Consider the following 24,143-nt stretch of genomic DNA (forward strand, 5'->3'; position numbering starts at 1 on the left):
TAGAATTTAGAATACTGTAGTTCTTTATTGGAAAAAATGGCAAAAGTGTCTACATTCACATGGACATCAGCAATCAAATTATTTGCCTTTATCTGAATAAGACAATAATATGATCAAGATGTTTACAGGAGTTGCTTCTTGAACGTTTCTTTTATGATCCTGTTTTACATGTTATAGCACATAATTCGATTAACATTATTGCATTACCATGCTATCTACGTTTCCTCCAGAGTTTCATGTAATTTCGCTTTCATGTAATTTCATTTTTAATTTGTCGATTTTAACTGCGGTTTGGCACATTCATTTTCATTTAGGAACATTTCATGCATGCCCCCAGTGACAAAAGAGATATTGGATGCAAGTTTGCTGCTGGAGAAGTTTAGTTTTAATGGAATTAGACATTCTATCACAAAAAGTGGTGAAAATCCTAAACGACGGTAATCATTTGATTGCGGTGTTTACATGTCTGAACTGCACTTCAATAATGCGACTAAAATCGGCATCCTCCACATGTCTTTATTCGATTTCTGTTTAGTTTAATTCTGACTTTAATCAGATTAAATTATTTAAAAATCACTGTTTACATGGTAGACTCTTAATCAGAGTATTGTTTTAATGGTATTAAAATCGGATTATTGGTGTCCGTGTAAACATGCTCAATGTTTAAGAGGTTTTTTTAAATAAACAGTAGCACTGTGTAGAATACTTTGGGATTATGCCTGGCCTTTCTTTGGTGCTGTTAAAACCACCACATCAAACCTGCAGCTCTTTTATGAAATAGTGGTAAATCAAATTTTGAATTGTACATTTTGATCAAATAAAACACAATTGGATTTTTTCTCCAAATCGTGCAGCCCTACATGCGATCATGTTTGTCGTCCTCAAATGACTGAGTGCACCTTTGAATTTTACAGATGGACCTCGCACTGTGGTGTATGGAGACAGCCTGGAGCTCTTGGGTTCATGGTAAAAGCAGTCATGAAAAAGAAGCATTCCACATGAAGACATCAGCAAACACAAGGTGCACAAGAGTTCCTATTTACAAATGCTCAGCAGTAATTCAAGTTTCCAGTTTATAAAAAAAGAGACATATATTACCACAAATAAAGCATTATTATAACAGCATAAACATATTCACACGCAAATGATCCCATGTATATATTTATATGAATGTAAACATATGTACATATGCATACATATATAAATATATATTTCATTTACATAGATGTTTCTTTTAAGTGTCGTTATGTACATTTCAAGGAGGCAGCAGTTCTTCCTCTTTCCTGTATTTTCACTGGGATTACATTTGAAGGCACACACAAACGCTTGTGCACACTCACACACTTTAACTCATACGTTTTCAGGCATACGTCCACATGCACACGCACACACACACACACACACACACACAGCAAAACGCTCACACCATAGCATTATCACCAGTCAGCATCCTCCTCTATATAGTAATCAGGGGTGGAAGTACCATCAAACAGGCCCGGATCCAAGGACTTGCGCTGAGATTTTCCCCGGGCAAACACTCGAGAAAGTGAGCCGAGACTCATCTTCTCCTTCTTCTTCTTACGCTTCTGGTCCTCGAGGTCCTCCATGGACTGAAGCAAGAAGAAGAAGAAAGGGCAGAAACAGAGACAGCGAGAGAGAAAGGAGAAGAGAGAATAGAAAAATAATGGTGGACATACGAGGACAGGTCAGTTGTGTGGTTACATCAGAAATCTTAGGAATATCTGCTCTTGCTCATCAGCACAGCTTCAGGGGTTCAGACACTTTATGCTTTTTCTTAATTGTTTGCTCTACTAAAGCTGTCCCTGCTGAATAACTGTAGAAATGTACAGTATTATTAAAAAAGTACAAATGGAGCACTCGCAGAAATAAGAAAGGCAGGAATAATAATGCTCAGTATGATGACTGATGAAACAGTCAATTAGCTGGATACATTTCTGGTCAGCAGAGATGAGATTTGTGTGTGTGTGTGTGTTATTATGATTTTGTTGATTATGCCCTCTAAAAAAACTTAAATCTAACAGGCAGACCAGCAAAACCAGTCTGGAAGAGGAGCAAAGCAGTATATGCTCCATGCTAAAACTAGTACAATATAATTTGCTGGACTGATTTGAAGGATCAAAATCTATTTAAAACTACCCAACAGACCAGCTCAACCTGGCTGTGAGAAACAACTATGCTACCCTACAAAGCCAAAATGCAGTAACTACATACTTTACACTTTAAAGTTAGTTTTTTTGCACCAGCCAGTCACATTGTGGGTAGATAAGTCATTTACTCCTATGAAGCAGGACACCACTGAACCGGTAGACATTGTCACAGGCCAGAACAGATATCACAACAGCAAACTCTTTTGACCAATTGTGTAGTTACTGTGCTTTGCCTTCAGATGGCAGTATAGGCTTCTAGATATTTTGGCAATTTTAAACTGCCTTTGTTTTTAAACTGGTCTCTCAGTCTAAGCACCCAAAAGCCCAAGCTGGCACAGACAGGCGGAAAGAGGAGCAAACTGGTACAGGCTCTCCACTGAGACCAGTCTGAAATAGTTTGCTGGTCAAGACTGGGTTAAGCTGGTCTTTCAGCCTGGCCAGTATGAAAACCTTTTTACTAACTGCAAACTGATCAGCTGTACTAGCCTGGACACTACAACGGATCCAATATGTAAGTCGTGCCTAATACATGCCTAATACACATAGATATATAGACTAGATATCGCATACGGACCCTGAGCATGCACCAATAGCGCCGCCACATTTGTACAGTGCTCCCAGGACAAATGTCATTCAGCCGGACCAGTCAAGACTAAAGACAATATGAAGATGCTGGACTTACAGGTGTAGTAACAAGCAAACAAAGAAAACAAAGCACAAAGGCAGAACATTTCATAGGTAAGATTTAATTTTTTACGATTTTTGTATGTTACGAACTTTTGTGCTAAACAAGTAACGTTATTGATGATATTACAGTCTCTTACTGCACTGGCCATGAGGCAAAGTAGCACCAACTCGCACTAAATACCAGTCTAATGCTAGTTTTGTTGAATAAATTCAGCAAACAATGTAAATAAAATATGACAACAAGATGCTGCACTGCAAGAAACTTGTATTATTGTCGGCTAAGTGAACCAGTCGTTCATAACGAAGATTAATTCACAAACGAATCGCTCCCTCCGTTAGAATGAGAAAGCAGGAGAGGGGGTGTGTTTCAGGACACGGATTAGATCAAATTTGACAGGAAGGGAGGATAATACATTTCCATGCACACAAACACTTGCTCTTTGTCGACAATGTCCGTGCGGTCACTTATCCATTGATGTAGAAAAGTAATATAAAATTATCATTTTCGTAATTTATAAAAAAATATTTGCATACTGACCACCGGGAAAACTCCCGATCATATATATATATATATATATATGTATGTATGAGTATATATCTCAGGCTCTGGATGGTTAGTCCTCCACTGCACCTTGGTACCACATTCATTTTAAAAGAGCGCTACCCTGTACTAAAATGGCGGCTCTATTGATGTATTCCTTCCAGTAGACAACAATAGAGTAGGCAACATCCATGCAAATATCATGTAATACAAGCATCACAATATTTAGTTCACGCCAAAAAATGAAAGTTATGTTATTACAATGTTGCATTACATGTTGTTAAAGACCCCTGAGATCTTTGCTCGTCTTCAGAATACTTTAGATATTTTAGGTAAAATCTGAGAGTTTCATCTTCTATATACAGCAATGGTCTCAACTCGAGAGTTCAGAGAGTTACTCGAAACATCCTAAAAGGCATCTTCAGTGGTTTAGTTGGAATATTATCAAGAATACTTTTGTGTTCACATGAAACAAAAATAATGTTTTTTTTCCCTCAGTGTCAGTATATTGTGCATGTTCAGGAGAGTACTGTGCACTGATGTACATGTATATCACAGATGCCCATGCGCAACGTCCTCTGTTTGAAAAAAAGCACAGCTGTATTCAAGGTATACGTCAGAGGCACGATAAAGCACGAAACAAGAGCACAGCACTCTTGTTAATGTGCACCATATCAACACTGAGGAGAAGAAATTTAAACAAAATAATTATTCACGTCTTATATGCTCAAAAAAAGTATGCTTGTAGCTTTCTAACATCTTGACTGAACCGCTGAAGGCAAATAGTCTGTTTTGAGGATATATTTCTTTTCCTAAACTTTAAAGGAGTTGGAAGCTTGCTGCCTATGGAGGATTGGGGAGCTCTAAGACTTCACCTAAAATATCTTAATCTGTGTTCTGAAGATTAACGAACGTCTCGGGGGTTTGGAACAACACGAAGGCAAGAAATTAATAAGAACATTTTCATTGAACTAACACTTTAAGCTTAAAAAAAAATTGCTTAAAAAGATAAACATTACTTTGGGAAAAAACTGAGCTAAAGTAATACAATTTTAATTCTAACACTTAATTAAAATGAATTGAAATATATTTCAACAGTTACAATTTTTTATTTAAACAATACTTCAATAACATTCGATTTTTCAGGCCAAAATGTGCTCAAAACTACCCATCTGGTTCAGTCTTATGAAGCGTGACTACAATCCTCAAAAGCTCCAAACAGTATTTTATTTACTTATTTATTTATCAGCATAACCCTCCATCAAGCCCCTGAAGCCATGCTAATGAGCAGCGCAGGGACTGAATATTTGAGTAGAGTGAAGGTGGAGATAAAAACAAGTTGGGAAGGCTGATTACTTGGTCGGGGGTGCCAGGCAGCTCTTACATTGCAGAGAGAGTGAGTCCTGTGGCGGGGCGAGTTGATGTCGCTCGGGGTGGACGAGCGGTCGCCGTCAGCAGCCGAAGCGTCCGAGATGATGGAGGGCTGACGCGAGTGACAGGGGCTGATCCTCAAAGCAGCTGCACAATACAAGACAGCTGTGAGAGTGGGCTAAAACAGTGGTTCCCAGCATTTTTTTTCCCAGTATAGCCCTATTTTTACTTTCCAAATGCTTAACGACACCCACCCACCCCAAATTAATTGTGAATAATTGCATATTTATGTGAGGTTATGTTCACATAATAACTTTGGGTATACAGTGTATATTTTATATGTATATATAAATACACATTGGCATACATAAATAAAAATATAATATGTTCATTCACCGGCCATTTATTAGGTACACCTGTCCAACTGTTTGTTAACGCACAATTTCAATCAGCCAATCACATGTCATCAACTCAATGCATTTAGGCAGGTAGACATGGTAAATCAGCTACAGATCAAATTGAGCATCAGAATGGGGAACTAAGTTGATTTAAGTGACTTTGAACATGGAATGTTTGTTGGTGATAGATGGGCTGGACTGAGTATTTTAGAAACTGCTGATCTACTGGGATTTTCATGCACAACCATCTCTAGGGTTTAAAGAGAATGGTCTAAATGAGCGGCAGTTTTGTAGGCGCAAATGCCTTGTTGATGCCAAAGAATGCCCAGACTGGTTTGAGCTGATAGAAAGGCAACAGTAACTAAAATAACCACTCTTTACATGGACTCCACAGTCACCAGATCTCAATCCAATAGAGCACCTTTGGCATGTGGTGGAATGGGAGATTTGCATAATGCATGTGCAGCCGACAAATCTGCAGAAACTGTGTGATGCTGTCATGTCAATATGAACCAAAATCTCTGAGAAATATTTCCAATACCTTGTTAAATGTATGCCACGACGGATTATGGCAGTTCTGAAGGCAAAAGGGGGTCCAACCCGGTACTAGTAAGTGTACCCAATAAAGTGGCCAGTGAGTGTATATCTAACAATATTATATATAAATACTAAAATATATGTAAATAAAATATGTACAAGTATATTCATTTATGTTTGTGTGCATTTATTTATAAAACATACATTTTATCAAGCTATGGATAGACATGGAAAGAAGACATTGAGTGTGTATGGTGTTTTTGCGGGCCAGTACCTTGCCTGTCTGCAGGATGCGAGTGGTACAGGGTCTGTTGGCTCTGTCTGATGGCTGCAGTGAGAGGAAGGTCTGCCTGCATCACCCACTCCTGACTGCCGTTGACCACTGGCTCTGATGGCATTGCCAGAGAGTGACGCTTTGGCACGTCTTTAGTGAGGGTGGCCAGAGACTGCTTCGCCTGATACCAAAAACAGCGAAGACACATGCACGCACGCACGCACACACACACACACACACACACACACACACACATTATAGTTGTGTACATAAGATGATTTATATAATTGGGTGTTACATTCTGAGACCTATGTTGCTTTGATCTACAAATTAAAAATCATACTATTGATGTATAAGTTTCATAAAAAATAGTTTTTATGTCCTCCAGCCTTATAAAGTCACATGATCATTGTTAACATTTTTCAGAATTAAGTATTTTTAACCCTTGTGCACTGTTTAAATTTACTACCCTTTTGTTATGTTCAGGATGAAAACATCCACTAAGTTAAACTGCTGTAAAATGTATCAGACAAATTGTTTAGAAAATTTACAGGATTTAAACTCTTTAATTGCCAAATTCACAAATGATGCCACTGATTTGGTAAAAAAAACAAACACACAAAATGGCTTCTTTTCAATATAAAAAGTAATTGTGGACTGGATTTCTTTACCCTTTTATCACAGTCTTGGACATGTAAAAGATTAGTAACAACACTGACTTGATGCAGTGTTAGATTTTCATTTTCTCTCTCTAATTTGGAGTTTGTGGTTGTTTTTGCCCTATTGACTTCCATTATAGCCACGTTTGATGGCGCATAAAAACACAGTCTTTGTTTTGAGAGGGTGAATGAGCTCTCGTTCTGCCTCCTGTAAGCTGTTTTAATGCGTACACCAACCCCACCCCTAACCCTACCCCCAGTGACATCACTCGTAGAAGAAGTGCAAAAAAGGTGGAGCTCAAGCTTAAGCTTCCCCTCGCTGGAGCTCAGCTCGCCCAAATGGCTCTGCAGCGAGCACCACTTGTTTGTTTTAGTTTACTCCATGTAATTCTGATAGCTGAGATGCATATTTTGATTTTCTCAGACACGTGATGGTAAGTGCGCAAAGGTCCCTCTCACAAACTCACAAACATATAGAGTTCAGAGTCCATATAAAGTCCAGAAACTAAGCTTTTTTGTATAGACCTATCTAAAGGGTTAATGGTTCCAACTGATGATCAACAGTAAAAATGACAAATTATCTCTTGCCAACAGGGAAAACCACCAACAACCAAAAATGCATGATTAAATGGTGTCATGTTTTTGTGATAAAAAATGTGGTTATAATGGAAGTCAATGGGGCAAGAACAGCCAAAAAGACCATGTCCAGGACTTTGATAAAAGGTAAAAAAATATCCAGTCCACAATTGCTTTTTATAATGTGTTCTTTTCATTAAACTGGTGACATCTTTTCTGAATTTGGCAATTAAAGAGTTAAAACTCTGTAGTTTTCTAAACGATTTAGTAGTTTTGATCAAGACTGAGTTGATTAACAGATTTTTGCAACAAAATAAATAAATAAATATATATATTTGATGCATTTTTACAGCAGTTTACTTTAGTGGATGTTTTCATTTCTAACAAAACAAGTTAATGTGCCCAGAGTGTATTGTTAATTTTATTATTATTATTTTTTTAAAATTCAAAGCACTTTCTCAAAATATGTGTAAAAAATAAGATTTGTCACAAAAATCCTTCCACTAGATGAAACACAGAAAAGAAGTGAGAAGTGCATTTATTTTGCTCAAACTAAATAACATTGTTCATGTTGCTTAATTTGTTCATTTTGCTAGCGCACATTGTTATCTCAGTTAATCCACTGAAAAAACAATTGTTTTGCTAATCTTCAAGTAAATCTTCAATCAAAGTCTGACCATTTTCTTCTGCATTCCTTCTGTCGACGTCAGTTTGACAGCTTCAGCCACAATTTTCTTAACCATACCCCTAATACTGTTAGTTTGCTAAGAGGTAATAATTAGGGGTGTGATGAGATCTCGGGCTTTGAGATCTCGCAAGACTCAATTGCGACGAGATTTCTCGTCGAGGTGAAAAGTTGTCTCATAGTTGTAATGTTATGATGTAGCGCGAGGGTGAATTTAGCACTGAAGATTGGAGGCAGAATTGGATTTGAAACCTAAATTAAGTGCTTTGCACACACTTGGCTGTTTTGGTGTTGCGCATCACTCATTTGCTTGGGAGGATGTGACATTTTTTTTCACTGGTGTTCAAAGGTTGCGATTTTTCCAAAAGCAAAGGCTGTTACAACTGCAGCCACACATACTGGCTTGCGGCATCAAATTCCATTAAAACGGCTCTCTCCTTTCAGTCCATACTCTCATCAGAGTTTGTCCAATTAGTGGGGTTTATAGCAAATTATTGTCAGTAACTGCATGTCCTTTATGGCGTAATTCATTAAAATAGAAGTAAAATAACATTCATTACAAGTTAATTGAAAAAAAGCACTTAAATAGTTTTGCAGTTTGTGATTTTTATAGTTGAATAAAAGTTTCATCTCAATCCAATCTCATGAAGTAAGAATCTCATCACACCCCTAGTAGTAATGCACAAAAAGATAATTGATATTAATTTTCAGTTGGAAGTATATCAACATACTAATATTAAAATCTCAACAGCTTCCGGTTCATGTGGATTTTAAACACAATTAAATAAAAGTCAATAAATATAAAAAAAAAAAATATTAAAAGAAAAGTAAAAATAAAAGAAGTTCAAAAATTCTAAATAAACACAAATAAAGAAAAAACAAATCTAAAACTGCAGTAAAACTAAAACTGAATAATAAAATATTGTCAAAATCAAGACATTTGGATAGCAAACACATTATCTCAGGTTTAACAGAAAAAAAATTGGAGCTCCCTGCACATTAATAAAGTTTACTTTTCCCATCTCCCAAATTCTAGTTGTACAAGTAACCAAAAATCTAGCCCATCAGATTGCTAGGGGGGAAAAAGTGGATCTCACTATCTCAGTGGGAGTGAAATCATTAGTTCGCTTGAAATACTTTGCGTGCGTGTGTGTCTGTGTGTGTGTAGTAATGGTGGGGCACACGGGCACAACAGATTAGGAAGATGAAGTGAATAATGATGCCATTACTGCACTGTCGACAGCCATGTGCCTCTTCATGGGGAGTTTTGAGTGACTGCGTGTGTCCATACGCATGTTTGCACATCCTAATGCCAAGCCAGCAAAACGTAAAATTGCATAATGCAGATCAGCTGGAGTCCCATGATCCATCTGTGGATCTTAACTGATGAATGTTGAGGCTGATTTATCTGCAGTCCAAGCCGCTGAGGTGACATTTGAGGGCCTCCAATGATAAGACAAGTGGAGAATGGGTTAATAAGGACATATTATGCACCATTTTACAAGATGTGGTGTTCCCAGAATGTGTGCAGAATTTCAGTTCAAAAGACCCCACAGATCATTAATTATAGCTTGTCAAATTCGTCCTTTTTTGGGTGTGAACAAAAACACGCTGCTTTATGAGTGTGACCCATTAAATGCAAATGAGCTGCAGCTTTCCAGAAGCGCTTTTGCAAATAACATTACACTATTAATATGCTATAATGTTATTCATTCATTCATTTTAATCAGCCTTTCTGAGGCCAGGTCGCAGGGGCAGCAATCGTAGATGAGACACTTCCTCCAGCACCTCTAGGGGGATCCCAAGTCGTTCCAAGGCCAGCTGAGAGACATATTCCCTCCAGCATATCCTGGGTCTTCCTGAGGCCTCCTCCCGCTGGAACATGCCTGGAACACCTCTATAGGTAGGCGTCCAGGATGCATCTGAAACAGATGCCCGAGCCACCTCAGCTGACTTCTCTCGATGTGGAGGAGCAGTTGCTCTACTCTGAGCCACTGCTCGGGTGACAGAGCTCCTCACCCTGTGAAGGAAACTCATTCCGGCTGCTTTTATTCGAGATCTTGTCCATTTAGTCATGACCCAAAGCTCATGACCATAGGTGAGAGTAGATACGTAGATTTGCCTTTTGGCTCAACTCTTTCTTTAACACTACGGACCATTACATGGACCACATTACTGCTGACACTGCACCAATCCAACTGTCAATCTCATGCTCCATCCCTCCCTCACAACTCCAAGATACTTGAACTCCTCCACCTGGGATAAGGACTTTCCTCCACCCAGGAGATGGCAAGCCACATTTTTCTGGTGGAGCTGGAGGGGGTCTGATTCGGGGACCTCAGGATTTCATCTCTGTTATTCACAGACAATGTTGTTCTGTTGGCTTCATCGAACATGGACCTTCAGCATGCACTGGGGCGGTTTGCTGCCGAGTGTGACGTGGCTGGGATGAGAGCCAGCACCTCCAACTCTGAGGCCATAGTGCTATAATGTTATCTTCACAAAAAGCTTAAGTCAGTTGCCTGACTATAATAAATATGTGTTTATGAATTATGCTGATGGTGGGCATTTTTAAAAGGAAATTAATCTACCATGAGTAGCTCCTGTCTCTATTAATAAAGTCAGAGACAATTATAACTTCAGGGTTTATACACATTTTATCTATTAAAATTCCATGACTTTTCCATATTTCCTTCAAGACTTTCAAGTTAATTTTCATGACCTAATGTTTCATGCAATTTCTACATAATGCGTGGTAAAAACAATACATGTTAAAATTTCTTACAGCATATCGTAAAACATGCAACAATCTATTTAGTTTCAGTTCCTATTCATTCATTCATTCATTCATTCATTCATTCATTCATTCATTCATTCATTCATTCGTTCATTCCACTTACAAAGTCCGTCATGTAAATAGCAAATACGCCATGGCGCAACGCAACTGACTCTTAAAGGGAATGGGAGATGAGACTCTGATTGGTTTATTCTCAAAACCCACCAATAATTCATTAAAAATAAGCTCAACCCTTTTAAACCATGTGCCGCCGCGGAAATCAAATTTTTCCGTCCTTAAATTAGCAAAAGTGGATTCTGACATGCGGTAATTGCTTTTGCGCTCTGCGCTTTGCACTTTGCCCATGGATCGTCAAAATAGAGCCCAAGATGAATTATATATTACGTTTACCAACTATAGTGAGATGAAATCCAGTGGAAGATCCTTGAAGAACTGTCCGATGTGCTCTGCTCTCATCTGGGGAGGTGTGCTTAAAGCACCCACTGACTGCCTGGAGCTCAGACAAGTGCATATGCAGTAGCACATTCCAGTGTGTGTGTGTGTGGTCATATGATGTGCGTTTTCAGCGGTGTGGTGTGGACGGAGAGCTGTTCAGAAATATTAGATGAAACGCCAGTGTGGATGTAGATAGTTTTCACTATAAAATGCTGTTTTAAAACTAAAATGTATTAGTGTACACAGGGCCAGAGTGGAAATCAGAAATTGATTATTTGTAGAGACTTTTCAGGATTTATGTGGATGATAAAAAGAAATGGCTGTTTTTTTCCCATAAGGGGCTGTCTGTTTACACACACTCTGGGGACACATCCGCATTCAAACACCTTATGAAAGTCAATTGTTCATTATACATCCTCTTTAAACCTACTGCATATAGGAGGTGTGAGTGTTTCTGCAAAAGTGTGAATGTATGTGCGTGAGAGTGAGACGATCTGATGTAATCTCACCATAGTGAGCTCGGCCTCCAGCTCTTTGACTCTGTTCTCCTTCATGTCGATCTGTGAGCGCAGGACAGTGGCCTGTTCTGTGGCCTCTTTGGTCTGCCGGCGCAGGTCCCATTTTTCTCGCTCCAGCATGTCCTTCTCTTTAGCCAGAGCCTTCACCGCGTCCTCGCTCTCCTGAAGAATAACACAAAGTCAAACATACTCCTTTCAGGTTAGGACACTGGAGAATGCATTATATGTGGATCCTGGAGCATGTTTAATATCAGTTTTTGGCCCTGCTTTTACTTGCTTAGACATTTGCCTCATCACTTTTGTAGAAGTACTAAGGTCAACATTTAAGTACTATTGAATAAACAAACCCACATTAAACAACAAAACTGCACAGTGTAATTGAACTGAAGTGTGGTCACCTTTCTGTGCTGGTCATAGTTTCTGATGAAGTCTCTGAGCTGCTCTTCTCTGCTTTCCAGTGTGGTGTAAAGCTGCTGCATCTGGTTTACCAGGTCTGCTTTCTCTGCCTTCAACCGCTTCCGGTCACCCTTCATAGCTGCACACAAACACACACATAAACACACAGTCATGACTGCTGTCGCACAAGCATATCCTCTCAGAGCATCTCCTACATAATAACACTCATCATTTAGAATTTTCAGTGTGGCCACAAGACAAACACAGGCTTTGTGTCCTTCGATGACACACTTTTGTGGTTTGTGACCCTGTCTGATAGATAAGAGCTGTGGATATACAGAGTAGTGTGTGTACAGAATAAATAGACTTAAACTCAATAAAAGTGGTTTATTAGACATATTTAGAAGCTGGATTCGTGTCTGTTGTTTTATTATTATCAGTGGAATAAATCCATTAAAAAATTCATTCAATGATTTACATAAACATAATTTTAAAGAAAAATAATGTCAGTGTCAGTAATACTATAAAAATAATGAAATAATAGCAATATAAAATTAATGTTATAGCAAAAGGCAACACAAATACAAACTTTAAACTTAAAAAGAGACTAAATAAAAGCAAACAAGTTATTCTAATTTGTATTCTTAAGAAACAGTTTAATAACAAATTTTAAATATATTTTTTCATATTTATAATAAAATAGTAATTTATTTTAATGACACTTTAAAGGAAAGTTTTGTTAGTTAATGTATTTATTTACTAACATGAATTTAGATTCCAGCCACAACCCATCTCTGGGAAACATCCACACACACATTCACACACACTCATACACTATGGACAATTTATCCTACCCAATTCACCTGTACCGCATGTCTTTGGACTGTGGGGGAAACTGGAGCACCCGGAGGAAACCCACGCGAACGCAGGGAGAACATGCAAACTCCACACAGAAACGCCAACTGAGCCGAGGCTCGAACCAGCGACCCAGCGACCTTCTTGCTGTGAGGCGACAGCACTACCTACTGCGCTTCGCCCCCTTCAACTACCCCACCATGAAAAACATGTTTGGATTGTATTTCTTAGCTCCTCATGTCGCTAGTTAACACACTCAATGCAGTTTTTTCTACACACCTTACAATTTCTAAAATATAAGCCTCCAACCAAATGGTTGATATGTCGGTTTATGGTAAAAGTACCAGGCTTAACACATACTTTGAAAAATCTGACAAATATGTTCATTATATTCAAAATAAAATATATTAGAATCCCAAATCACTTTTTTTGAAGTATGCCATAAAATACTTCAGATTCTCATTTAACATGTTTTCTTGTTTTTTGTTATGGTTGTTTTTTTACAATAAAACCAAAACCAAGTGTAGTCGTGCAACAGGATTATGTTTGCTTTCTTTTTATAAACCAACAATGCTGTGTGTGTAAGCCATTATGTCGTTCATTAAATTAATTTAACAGTCATTATTTAAAACAGTCAAAACATGGTCAATTATTAGTTAGAGGGGCAGTCAAAGGGTTATTACAATTTAAAGGCATTCTAGTTATCATTATGTATGCATTGTGTTAACAAGAACTAAAACTAAATGACTTTATTTTGATTAACTAACTTTAAGGATTAATAAACACTGTAATTAATGTACTGTTCATTTTTTTACTCAAGTTAGTAAATACATGAACTAACATTAACTAATGGAACCTTATACTGAAGTGCAACCAAATATTAATATTATTAAGAAATAAATGATGAATTTAAATTCTTGATAACTTGTATTTTTGAGAAATAAACGATCACTTTTCAAAATTTAGTCAGAAACATAATTACTTACTATCCATTTTATTTCTTTACTTAGATATATTTTTTATGAAATAATCAAATATTGCAATAAAAAACATCTTAAAAAAATAAAAATAAAAGATGATTTCTCAGTTATTTACAATAAAAAAATGGTGCCTTGTGCTGCCCAAAGTAACCTCCAGGTGGCATCATGCTCCACTAAAAACATTCAACACTGAGAAAAAAAAGACATTTGTGCTGTTTGCTATGGAACAATTAACATCACACACACAAATGCATCTCAGTTTAATGGATTTAATGTGACAGGAAGTGTGAGGTGTATCTTTTATTAGCACTCCATTTACAGCTTAAAGTGTGCCATCTTGTAACTTGTAAAAAGTAAATCATTTATTTTACTTGAGGCAACTGTCTTTTCCCCCTTCGAACAGTCAAACCCGTTTTTCCACTTATCATTTCAAATAAAAGAGGCTGACGTTCACAAGTACTTGACTTTCTCTCTCTACCCCCATTTTCTCCAATGAGGGCCAAAAAAAGAGCAGAATCCAGTTTAGTTTTGCTCCAGTTCCTGTTTGGATTCTACAGGTGTTACATTACACACTAAATGACTGAGTGTCAAGTAACACAGTTGACCCGCTGTAATGTCTGCCACAGTTTTGAGTGTTCAGTGCGTGAGGATTCAGCTGACATTTTCAAGACATTTCTGTTGGTTTCTTTGCCCAACCATGTCAAAACTGTACATGTACAGACTAAAATGTGATGTCAGGTTATGCTGTAGATACTGACAAGCTGCTGTTCGTTTAGTGTAGCTTTAGCCTCCAGACACAAAAGAATTAACTAAATTATTTTGATTGACTGAATTGTCTAAAAAACAAGCCATATTTATTAAATGTAAGAATGTAATTACACTCACTGGCCACTTTATTAGGTACCTTACTAGTACCGGGTTGGACCCACTGTTATCTTCAGAACTGCCTTAATCCTTCGTGACATAGATTCAACAAGCTACTGGAAATATTCCACAGAGATTTTGGTCCATGATGACATGATTGCATCCTCCAGTTGCTGCAGATTTGTTGGTTGCACATCCATGATGCGAATATCCTTCTCCACCACATCCCAAAGGTGCTCTATTGGATTGAAGTCTGGTGACTGTGGAGGCCATTTAAATACAGTGAACTCATTGTCATGTTTAAGAAACCAGTCTGAGATGATTTCTGCCAAATTCTGACCCTACCATCCGAATGTCACAGCAGAAATCAAGACCTATCACCAGGCAACGTTTTTTTCAATCTTTGGTTAGCCTGTGCGAATTGTAGACTCAGATTTCTGTTTTTTGCTGACAGGAGTGGCACCTGGTGTGGTCTTCTGCTGCTGTAGCCCATCTGCCTCAAGGTTCGATGTGTTGTGCGTTTAAAGATGCTCTTCTGCATACCTCGGTTGTGACGAGTGGTTATGTGAGTTATTGTTGGCTTTTAATCAGCTGGAAACAGTCTGACCATTCTCCTCTGACCTCTGGCATCAACAAGGCATTTGTGCCCACAGAACTGACGCTCATGGGATATTTTCTCTTTTTCAGACCATTCTCTGTAAACCCTAGAGATGGTTGTGCGAGAAGATCCCAGTAGATCAGCAGTTTCTGAAATACTCTGACCAGCCCGTCTGGCACCAACAACCATTCCATGTTCGATGTCACTTAAATCACCTTTCTTGCCCATTATGATGCTAGATTTAAACTGCAGCAGATCATCTTGACCATGTCTACATGCCTAAAAGCATTGAGTTGTTGCCATGTGATTGGCTGATTAGAAATTTTCATTAACGAGCAGTTGGACAGGTGTACACACACACACGATAAAACATAAAGTAACACATTATATATAGAGTATATAAAGTCAAATATCTATGTCTGATCCTTCAGAAATCAGTCTAATATGCTGATTTGTTGATCAAGAATCTTTCTCATTATCAGTGTTTCTCCAGAATGTTTTTTCCTAAATTATTTGAAGAACAGAAAGTTCAAAAGAACAGCATTTTCAAAGAAATTTACTAGCTGTCATATTTGATCAATTTAATATTGAAACTAATACACATTTTTATCTTATTAATTGACACTTTATGTCAGCTCCTGTTATAAACCACATTTATAAAATCTTCTTCTTCCTTTTTCTGAATCCAGCTCAGGCTTCAACAAAGCATTATTTAGACACTTTTCTGAATTAATGACGCTATGTATCAACATGTTGCTCCTCTCGTCAGCCCTTACATTCTGTTTAAACAACTCTCTCAACTAAACTAATAGAGCATTACACCTCAGATAACAGACAGCAGATAAGCCATACACACACACACACACACACACACACACACACACACACACACACACACATATATATATGTATATATATATGCTGCAGTGAAAGGTAGGAAAGGCATGTGTTACACTCTCAACTAAAATACTCGCCTCATACTTGAAAGTTTTACTCTGATAATATTTCTTTCATCTTTACTGTCTTTCATCCTCTTGACTAACAACATCAGTATTAAAAGGTGATGGAAAGTAGCACTTTATTTTAAATTCACTAAACTATTTATTATAATATCTACTTTACTACTTATAAAGGTTTGGAATTAATTGACTTTCTTTTTTTTTTACATGTTTTTAAAAGAAACAGCTGGCATTAGGGCCATGTTTTCACAATGTTTTCAGCCAAAAATAAGAAACTTTTTGGGCCCTTTCATGCACCTGACGCAATAAGGTGTAAGACGTGTTTGGCTCAGTTTTTTGCTATTTTTAGACCAGGTTAACCCTAATTTTCTCGATTTGCACCACGTTGTTTAAATAGTGAATCTATTTGTGGTCTAAAATAGAGGTGTGTTACGGCACATTTCTGTTTTTGGAGTGGCGTTTTTTTTTTCTGTTTACGTCAGTTTGATGGCTTCAGCCACAATATTCCCAACCACACTCCTCTTACCATTAGTTGCCATTAGTAAGCATGAACAAAAATGTACAACTATGGCAGAGTGTATGAAAATGTTGTTGTTTTTAAGTTAACTAATGCTTTATCAGCAAAGTGTGGACTTACTTCACATAACATACACACGGCAAATTCTACATACACACCAGTGCTAAGCGGCCGCAGATATGTCATCACTTCCACAACGGCCTTATTCTTTGTGATGTAAATGATAACAACGTAAACTTGCTTGAACTATTTTTTTTCCGAAAGAACAGTTTTTAGCCAAACAAAACTAATAAACAGTAAGGTGCCAAACCAAAATTTATCCCACAACGACTACATTATAGCTTCTCATTCAAAAGTTTCAGTCATTTTTTTAATAGCGCGTTATAATCGCACCTGAACGTATTAAAAGGTAAGTGAATTATAACAGAGCGAACTTTTCTGTAACCGTAGTAATGCTGTGCGTTATTTGTTTAACCCTTTTAGGTTACATGCTGACTGACTGACTGACTGACAGGGCTGCGCGATGCGTGAGGCTCGCAAACATGATGTAGCTTTCAGTTAGGATGAACACAGTTTCCATAATTATAATTTACAGATAAAGGTCTAGGGCTCTACATTTAATAACTTTATATTGCTGGAGTTTATAGTCCTTTAACTTTTCTTCAGGATGCATTAATGCCGCTCTGTAGGTCTATTGGAGACATTCATAAATATTCCTAGCAAATCTAATAAATGTTGGAGACATACTCGTTACATGAATGCACTAAATCGCACTTCAGCAGCGTTTATTTGAGAGCGCACAAGAAAATCTGCACTTGAGCAGTGTATATTTGAGAGGGTGCAAGAAGTTTTCTGCAAGAATAGAGAAAATCCGTGCGCAAGCAAAAAGATTTGCATGATCGTATTACATCAATGCACTCTCAACTTGCAATACTGTGCTCACAACATTTGTCATTGAAAAAACGCCATAGGTAGTTGGTAGATCTGTGAAAAAGGCTGAAAGTTGTAGATTCAATTGGGTGGAGGACAAGGCCAATGACAGGGTTTGTTCAATTCAATTCAATTCAGCTTTATTTGTATAGCGCTTTTACAATGTAGATTGTGTCAAGCAGCTTCACATAAATGGTCATAGTAACTGGATTTGTACATTTGTAAAGTGATTTTAACAGAACAAAAATCTGAGAACCAAATGAATGACATTTTCCTTTACAGAACAGCTCTCAGAAATCAACCATCTGTTTTAGAAATGTTAGGGATGAAATATTTTTCATTCATTGTATGAATGTTTTTATTTCAGGGACAGATAATGTTTGTTTCTGGTAGAACATCCCTTGCATTTTATTATTATATTATTTTTATTGTTATATGTTGTCAGAAACAAGCTTATTTGTAGACAAAGTACTTTTAACAGTTCATTGGCATTTGTTATTCCTACTCATTGCCCCTATAGACGAATGAATCGAAAGTCGCATAATTAATCGCACGCACTATCACAATGCAGAATAAGGTCAATAGATAATGTTTGCTAACTGACACTGACCTGGCATACCTAATAAAGCAATAAGTGGATATTTTGCAGATTGTTTTGAAAAAGTTGTTGTGTGTGCAAGGAAAAACGTTTTTGGCTACATCGTTGTCGTGTCATTTTAAAAATGTGACCATTAGAAATGTCTTTCAAAAACATTAGCAAATCTCAATTATTCCAAACCTTTACATATGAAAGCATCATTGTGTAACTGGTAGTGCTGATTCGGGCAAGCGCTTTGACCCATCCCCATTACTGAAACAATGATTTTGGGTAAACTCAGGCAGTATTGATGCGTCTAGGGAGGCTGAAGCGCTTGAACAGCACACAAGAGGGATTTCTCCAGTAATCCTGCAATATTGGCTTTGTGATTGGGCTTCAGACCTTGTAAGGCCTCCTTGGCACGTTCCAGCTCCTGCTCCTTCTCCCCCAGCTGCACCTTGAGCTCAGCGGCGGAGAGCGTATCGGCCGAACAGCCGCCGTGAGAATCCTCCAGATCTTTACTCAACATGTCCTTCATCTGCCGCAGGAGATGCACCTCCTCCTGTAACTGCGCCACCTCCTCCCTCAGCAACACTGCACAAACACACAGAGAACAAAACAAAACACTTAACATGAAGCTCTCGGTTCAGATTGAGCAGAACATTTATTCTGTCAGTTTCTCTATATCTCCAGTAAATGTCTAATTTAAATGTAGAGTTTCTCTCAAAGAACACTCAAATATTACTGGTGCTGCTTGTTTAAAATACTTAATTAAAGGTGCAGTATGTAAGCTTGACACCCAATGGTTGAATTATGTATTGCTTTCCTGGATCAAAACAAACGCTAACAAGCGCAGGTTGCCAGATTGAGGACCAACAATTTAAATTGTGTTCTAAAAGCAATGGCACACGATAGAAGGAATATTTTCCATATTAAATTGAGTTTTTGTTGTAACCAACTCCTGGAATTGATATATTAGAAAACAGCTTCTATTTCTTGCTGCTGAACAACAGAAAAGTGACAATGATCACATCAGGTACACCTCATGTGCTTTATTCAGTGTTAAATACAAAAAAATGTGAGTTTGAATGCCATTTTAAATGACATTTATGGCCATACTACTGAAAGTAGAAGCAGATAGTATACCTCAGATCTTAAAACTAAAATAAACCATTTGAAATTGAACTTTAAAATTGTGATTCAAAACCAACCCATATCAGTGATTCAGCCTCCACATTTAACAATATTAAAGAAGTTTAATATGTATTAATAAGATTATAAACCTTACAATTTCATGAGTGAGTTAATATTCTGTGCTTCTGAATGGCTGTATTCAAATTCATGTCGTGCTTTGTCTGGTGCAAACAGCCAAATTGCTTATCACTGCAAATCGCATCATGTAGAGACTTCGGAGATCTCAGACTTTGTTATTTTTTGAAAACTTTGACTACTTTATTTTTTTAGAAAACTTGGAAAATATTTTGCAAACAGAACCTTTTTTCCACAACAACACCAAAATTAATGTATTATTATGTTGATATAAAATTATAGAATTATTAAAATAAAAGCATAAATTAGTAGACCCCTTTACCAATCTCCCTTTTAAATGAATATTTTCTATAGGATGCTTTAAAATATAATATTTGTGTATATACATTACATTAGTCAGTACCAAAGCCAAAACCGGAACTGTTCTCACAAAATAACTTAAGAGTTCAAAATAAGTGCACCAAAATTAATATGTTGGAAGAAAATATTAAATATTTTTTAATAAACAGAATAAATAAAGAGAAACAGAAAATATCAAACTTTGTTAAAATTTTGTTTTTTTCATTAACCTGTAGGTGACCAATTTCAAATTTTAATGGTTACAACTTTAATTAAACTCGTTTGTTTATATATATATATATATATATATATATATATATATATATATATATATATATATATATATATATATATATATATATATAGTATATATAAATTTTATTTATATATAAATATTAAAAATAAATAGTATAGTGCTCAGCATATATGAGTTCACCCCCTTTCTTGAAAATAAATATTTTTATCCATTTCTCAGGGAATACAGCAATACATTCATATACTGTATATAACTAATGGCAAAATAGTGTGACATCTCCTCCCACAGCAGCAACACTGCAAGAGTCAGAGAAATCACTTATGAACAAGTTGCTCAAGTAGTTTATTTTCATTATCTTCAATGTGGCCGGCAGGCTAAGAGGAAACAGTATAATTAGGACAAACAAAGAGTGGCTGTTATTTCACATTTTTTAAACAATGCCATCTTTCATCCCTTTTTTTAATCACAGAGAAGCAGATCACACAATAAAAAGGCAGATCTGGAGGGGGTGAGAGACGATTTCTGTGCATTTTCAAGGCTCTTTCACGGAGTCAAGGGAGTCAGAGAACAGACACATTAGGAATGAGAGCGAAAGCACAGCAACAAGAGCGCACTTAACAGCGAAACAGCGGTAATTGGCAATATATCAACAAATACACAAGCCAAACTGTTAAGGCATTGAGAGACGGGAGGCTGAGAGGACAAAAATGTTCCAGAGCCTCTTTTAATGAGCTGAAGAGTGGTGCCTACTTTGCTTTGAATGACAAAAACATAAAAAAGCAACCATATCTCCACCTCGCACAGAGAGAGTGGCTATAAACCAGAGCAAAGCTGATTGAAGGACTTTTCAAAAGCTCATGTGGCGACTTTCTGTTGTCAACATTTCCAGTCTTGTCCGTCTAATGTGGCGTAAATTCAGAAAAAGTAAACCGAATTAGCAGAGCTGCCAGTCAGGTGGGCTCTGCCTGTACTGATATGTGCAGAAAGTGAACAAATGAAGCGAGGCTTTCACTGGGTGGGCTCTGCATTACCAGGCAACAGCTGCGACATCAATCTTTTTCAGGGGAAACGAGGGAGCTTATCAAGTAATAGGATTCAATTAACTGTAAACCATAATGCACCCACACCGCAGCCTGGACAATGAAAGGCCGACTGGGATAAAATTAATCTACAGCACTTATCAAGAGAAATCAATGCAATTAATGAGCTATTTTGCTTCGAGTGCAATCATGGTAATGTGAAATGCATCCCACAGGGTATAGCATTGTTTTTGTAACTTTTTTGGCAGCTGGAGTTCTGAATACATAAGACATTACCAAAGAAGAAAAAATAAACAATATGTAAAAAATATTTGTAGTAAATTCATTATATGCACATAAGACTTCTTATGCGATCAATTTGTAAACATAATTAAAAAAAACCAAAAAATGTAAATGATTTCCCTAACACTAAAAACATCCAAATCACAAATAAGTAGGTGGTAATTGTTGAATTAATTTGAATATATAACCTAAGTAAGTTTAATATATATATAGATATATACATATAGATATACACTCACTTTGCCACGCAAATTTAGAATCAGCCAATCACATGGCAGCAACTCAATGCATTTAGGCATGTAGACATAGTCAAGATGATCAGCTGCTTTGATTTAAGTGACTTTGAACATGGAATGGTTGTTGGTGCCAGACGGGCTGGTCGGAATATTTCAGAAATTGCTGATCTACTGGGATTTTCATGCACAATCATCTCTAGGGTTTACAGAGGATGGTCTGAAAAAGAGAAAATATCCAGCGAGCAGCAGTTCTGTGGGCGCAAATACCTTGTTGATGACAGAGGTCAGAGGAGAATGGCCAGACTGTTTCCAGCTGATATAGAGGCAACAGTAACTCAAATAACCACATGCTACAACTGAGGAATGCAGAAAAGTATCTCTGAACGCACAACACATCAAGCCTTGAGGCGGATGGGCTACAGCAGCAGAAGACCACACCAGGTGCCACTCCTGTCAGCTAAGAAAAGGAAACTGAGGCTACAATTCACTCATCTTCTAATGGCTACTTCTAACTGGATAATGTGCCGTGTCATAAAGCGTGAAAAATCTCAGACTGTATTCTTGAACATGACAATGAGTTCACTGTACTCAACTGGCCTCCACAGTTACCACATCTCAATCCAAAAGAGCACCTTTGGGAGGTGGTGGAATGGGAGATTCGCATCATGGATGTGCAGCCGACAAATTTGCAGCAACTGTGTTATGCAATCATGTCATTATGGACCAAAATCTGTGTGGAATATTTCTAGTACCTTAATGAATCTATGCCATGAAGAATTAAACATTTCTGAAAGCAAAATAGGGTCAAACCCAGTAATAGTAAGGTGTACCTAATAAATTGGCCAGTAAGTGTATATACATAATTTTATATATTTAAGTTTTCCAGCAGTGGGCTGCAACTGGAAGGGCATCCACTGTATAAAACATATATCAGAACAGTTGTCAGTTCATTCTGCTGTGGGGACGCCTGATAAATCAGGGAGTAAGCAAAGAAAACGAATTAATGAATGTATAGTCAAATATATAACTTGATTGCGCCATTCAACTCTATTCAGTTCAATGGTACTAAAATAAATTTTTTTTGTACTATATCATTTAGTATACTTAATATATACTATTTGTTTCTATAGTATGTATTAAGTACAGTCTGAAAAAATATCACAATATTAACAAATACATACTGTATACTAAGAACACTACATGCATTTAAAAAACAATGTCTTATTTAATGAACCAATACTCAAAGCTTATTAATAATTTGTTTACTGCATCATGCTGAGGGTGTGTGTATGTATGTGTGTGTTCGCGCCCACTGAAGCTGATGAGCGCAGTCACCACTGGTGCATCACCTCCACTTTAATGTGACATGACATCACTCAATGAGAACACTTACAGATAAAACTGACAATTAAATCCCTTTAGCCAGCTAATGCCGCAGCCTGATAGCAGATAGTTGAAAGCGATCCTGAACAGGTGAGACAGAGAGGATTGGAGATATTACCAGGTGCTCTGGGCATTTCTTCTACCAGCTACTGAAGAGGTGAACATCTGCAGCTCCACTGATAAGACCGAAACCGGGACAGACCATTGGTCAACGTCTGCGCCCACTATATACCAGGTTTCAACATGGCACAGGAAGCTCAGTTTTCCTGGAAAGTGTCATTTTTCAGGCTGTGGTGTTGGAGCCCAGAGCCTCTTTTTTATTTGTTGAAGTTATTTAGGGCAGTGGGTCCAGCTGTTGTCCTGCTCTGATTGAGAGTTCTGGATTCCTACCAGTTTCTGTTGGAGAACTCGGAGCGTCTGTGCTCAAACAGCAGTTTGAATGATCTCTGCCAAACTCTAGGGCTGAGAACGCAGAGAGAGTGAATCATCAATTTACACAAGAGGGTCTGATCCGCCATGTTAAACCACAGATTTTTGCTGCAAACACACATTGGCGTCAGTGTTTGAAGGTTTGTGGGATAAACAAAGGCTTGCTCTGCAGAAGAACAACATACTAGTCATTGATTGAATCAACAGGGATCTCTGACGTGGTGAAATACACAAACAAGACACTTTACGGTTTAGCTTTAGTGTTTGCACAGTGTCTCCAAGACGCAAACAAATGAGCAATTCAACACACTTCTTGAGGAGATAAAAGAGGTTGGAAAAGAAATAGATGTTGTAGAAACATTGAACAAATGTCAGAAATCAAACGTTGAATGTCTAAATGATCGTTTCAGCTGGGTTTCCATTATTCTGAGTTAATGTGCATTTTAAGGTATTGCATGAGAAATGATTAATGGTTTTGAATGATTGATTGTAATGAGGGTGGGTGGCTACAAGGGTTAGATCCAAATGCAATCGTCACGCAGGCAAGGTTCAAACAGGGACAGACGGTAACATAGATAACCCAGAGA

At 37.4% G+C, this 24,143-nt stretch overlaps 1 protein-coding gene across 1 annotated transcript in view; it reads right to left on the bottom strand.

The window, feature by feature from the left end:
- Positions 1-1,059: 1,059 nt before the first annotated feature.
- The window catches only part of kaznb (kazrin, periplakin interacting protein b), a 162,564-nt gene continuing 139,480 nt past the window's right edge, over positions 1,060-24,143 (bottom strand). The window contains 6 exon segments of the mRNA NM_001080082.2: positions 1,060-1,610; positions 4,781-4,914; positions 5,977-6,157; positions 11,638-11,808; positions 12,045-12,181; positions 18,725-18,916. Of these exon segments, the coding sequence (NP_001073551.2) occupies positions 1,437-1,610; positions 4,781-4,914; positions 5,977-6,157; positions 11,638-11,808; positions 12,045-12,181; positions 18,725-18,916 (989 nt within the window). The 3' untranslated portion in view covers positions 1,060-1,436.

Source organism: Danio rerio, chromosome 11, assembly GCF_052040795.2.
Source record: "Danio rerio strain M-AB ecotype USA chromosome 11, GRCz13ab, whole genome shotgun sequence".
NCBI lineage: Eukaryota > Metazoa > Chordata > Actinopteri > Cypriniformes > Danionidae > Danio > Danio rerio.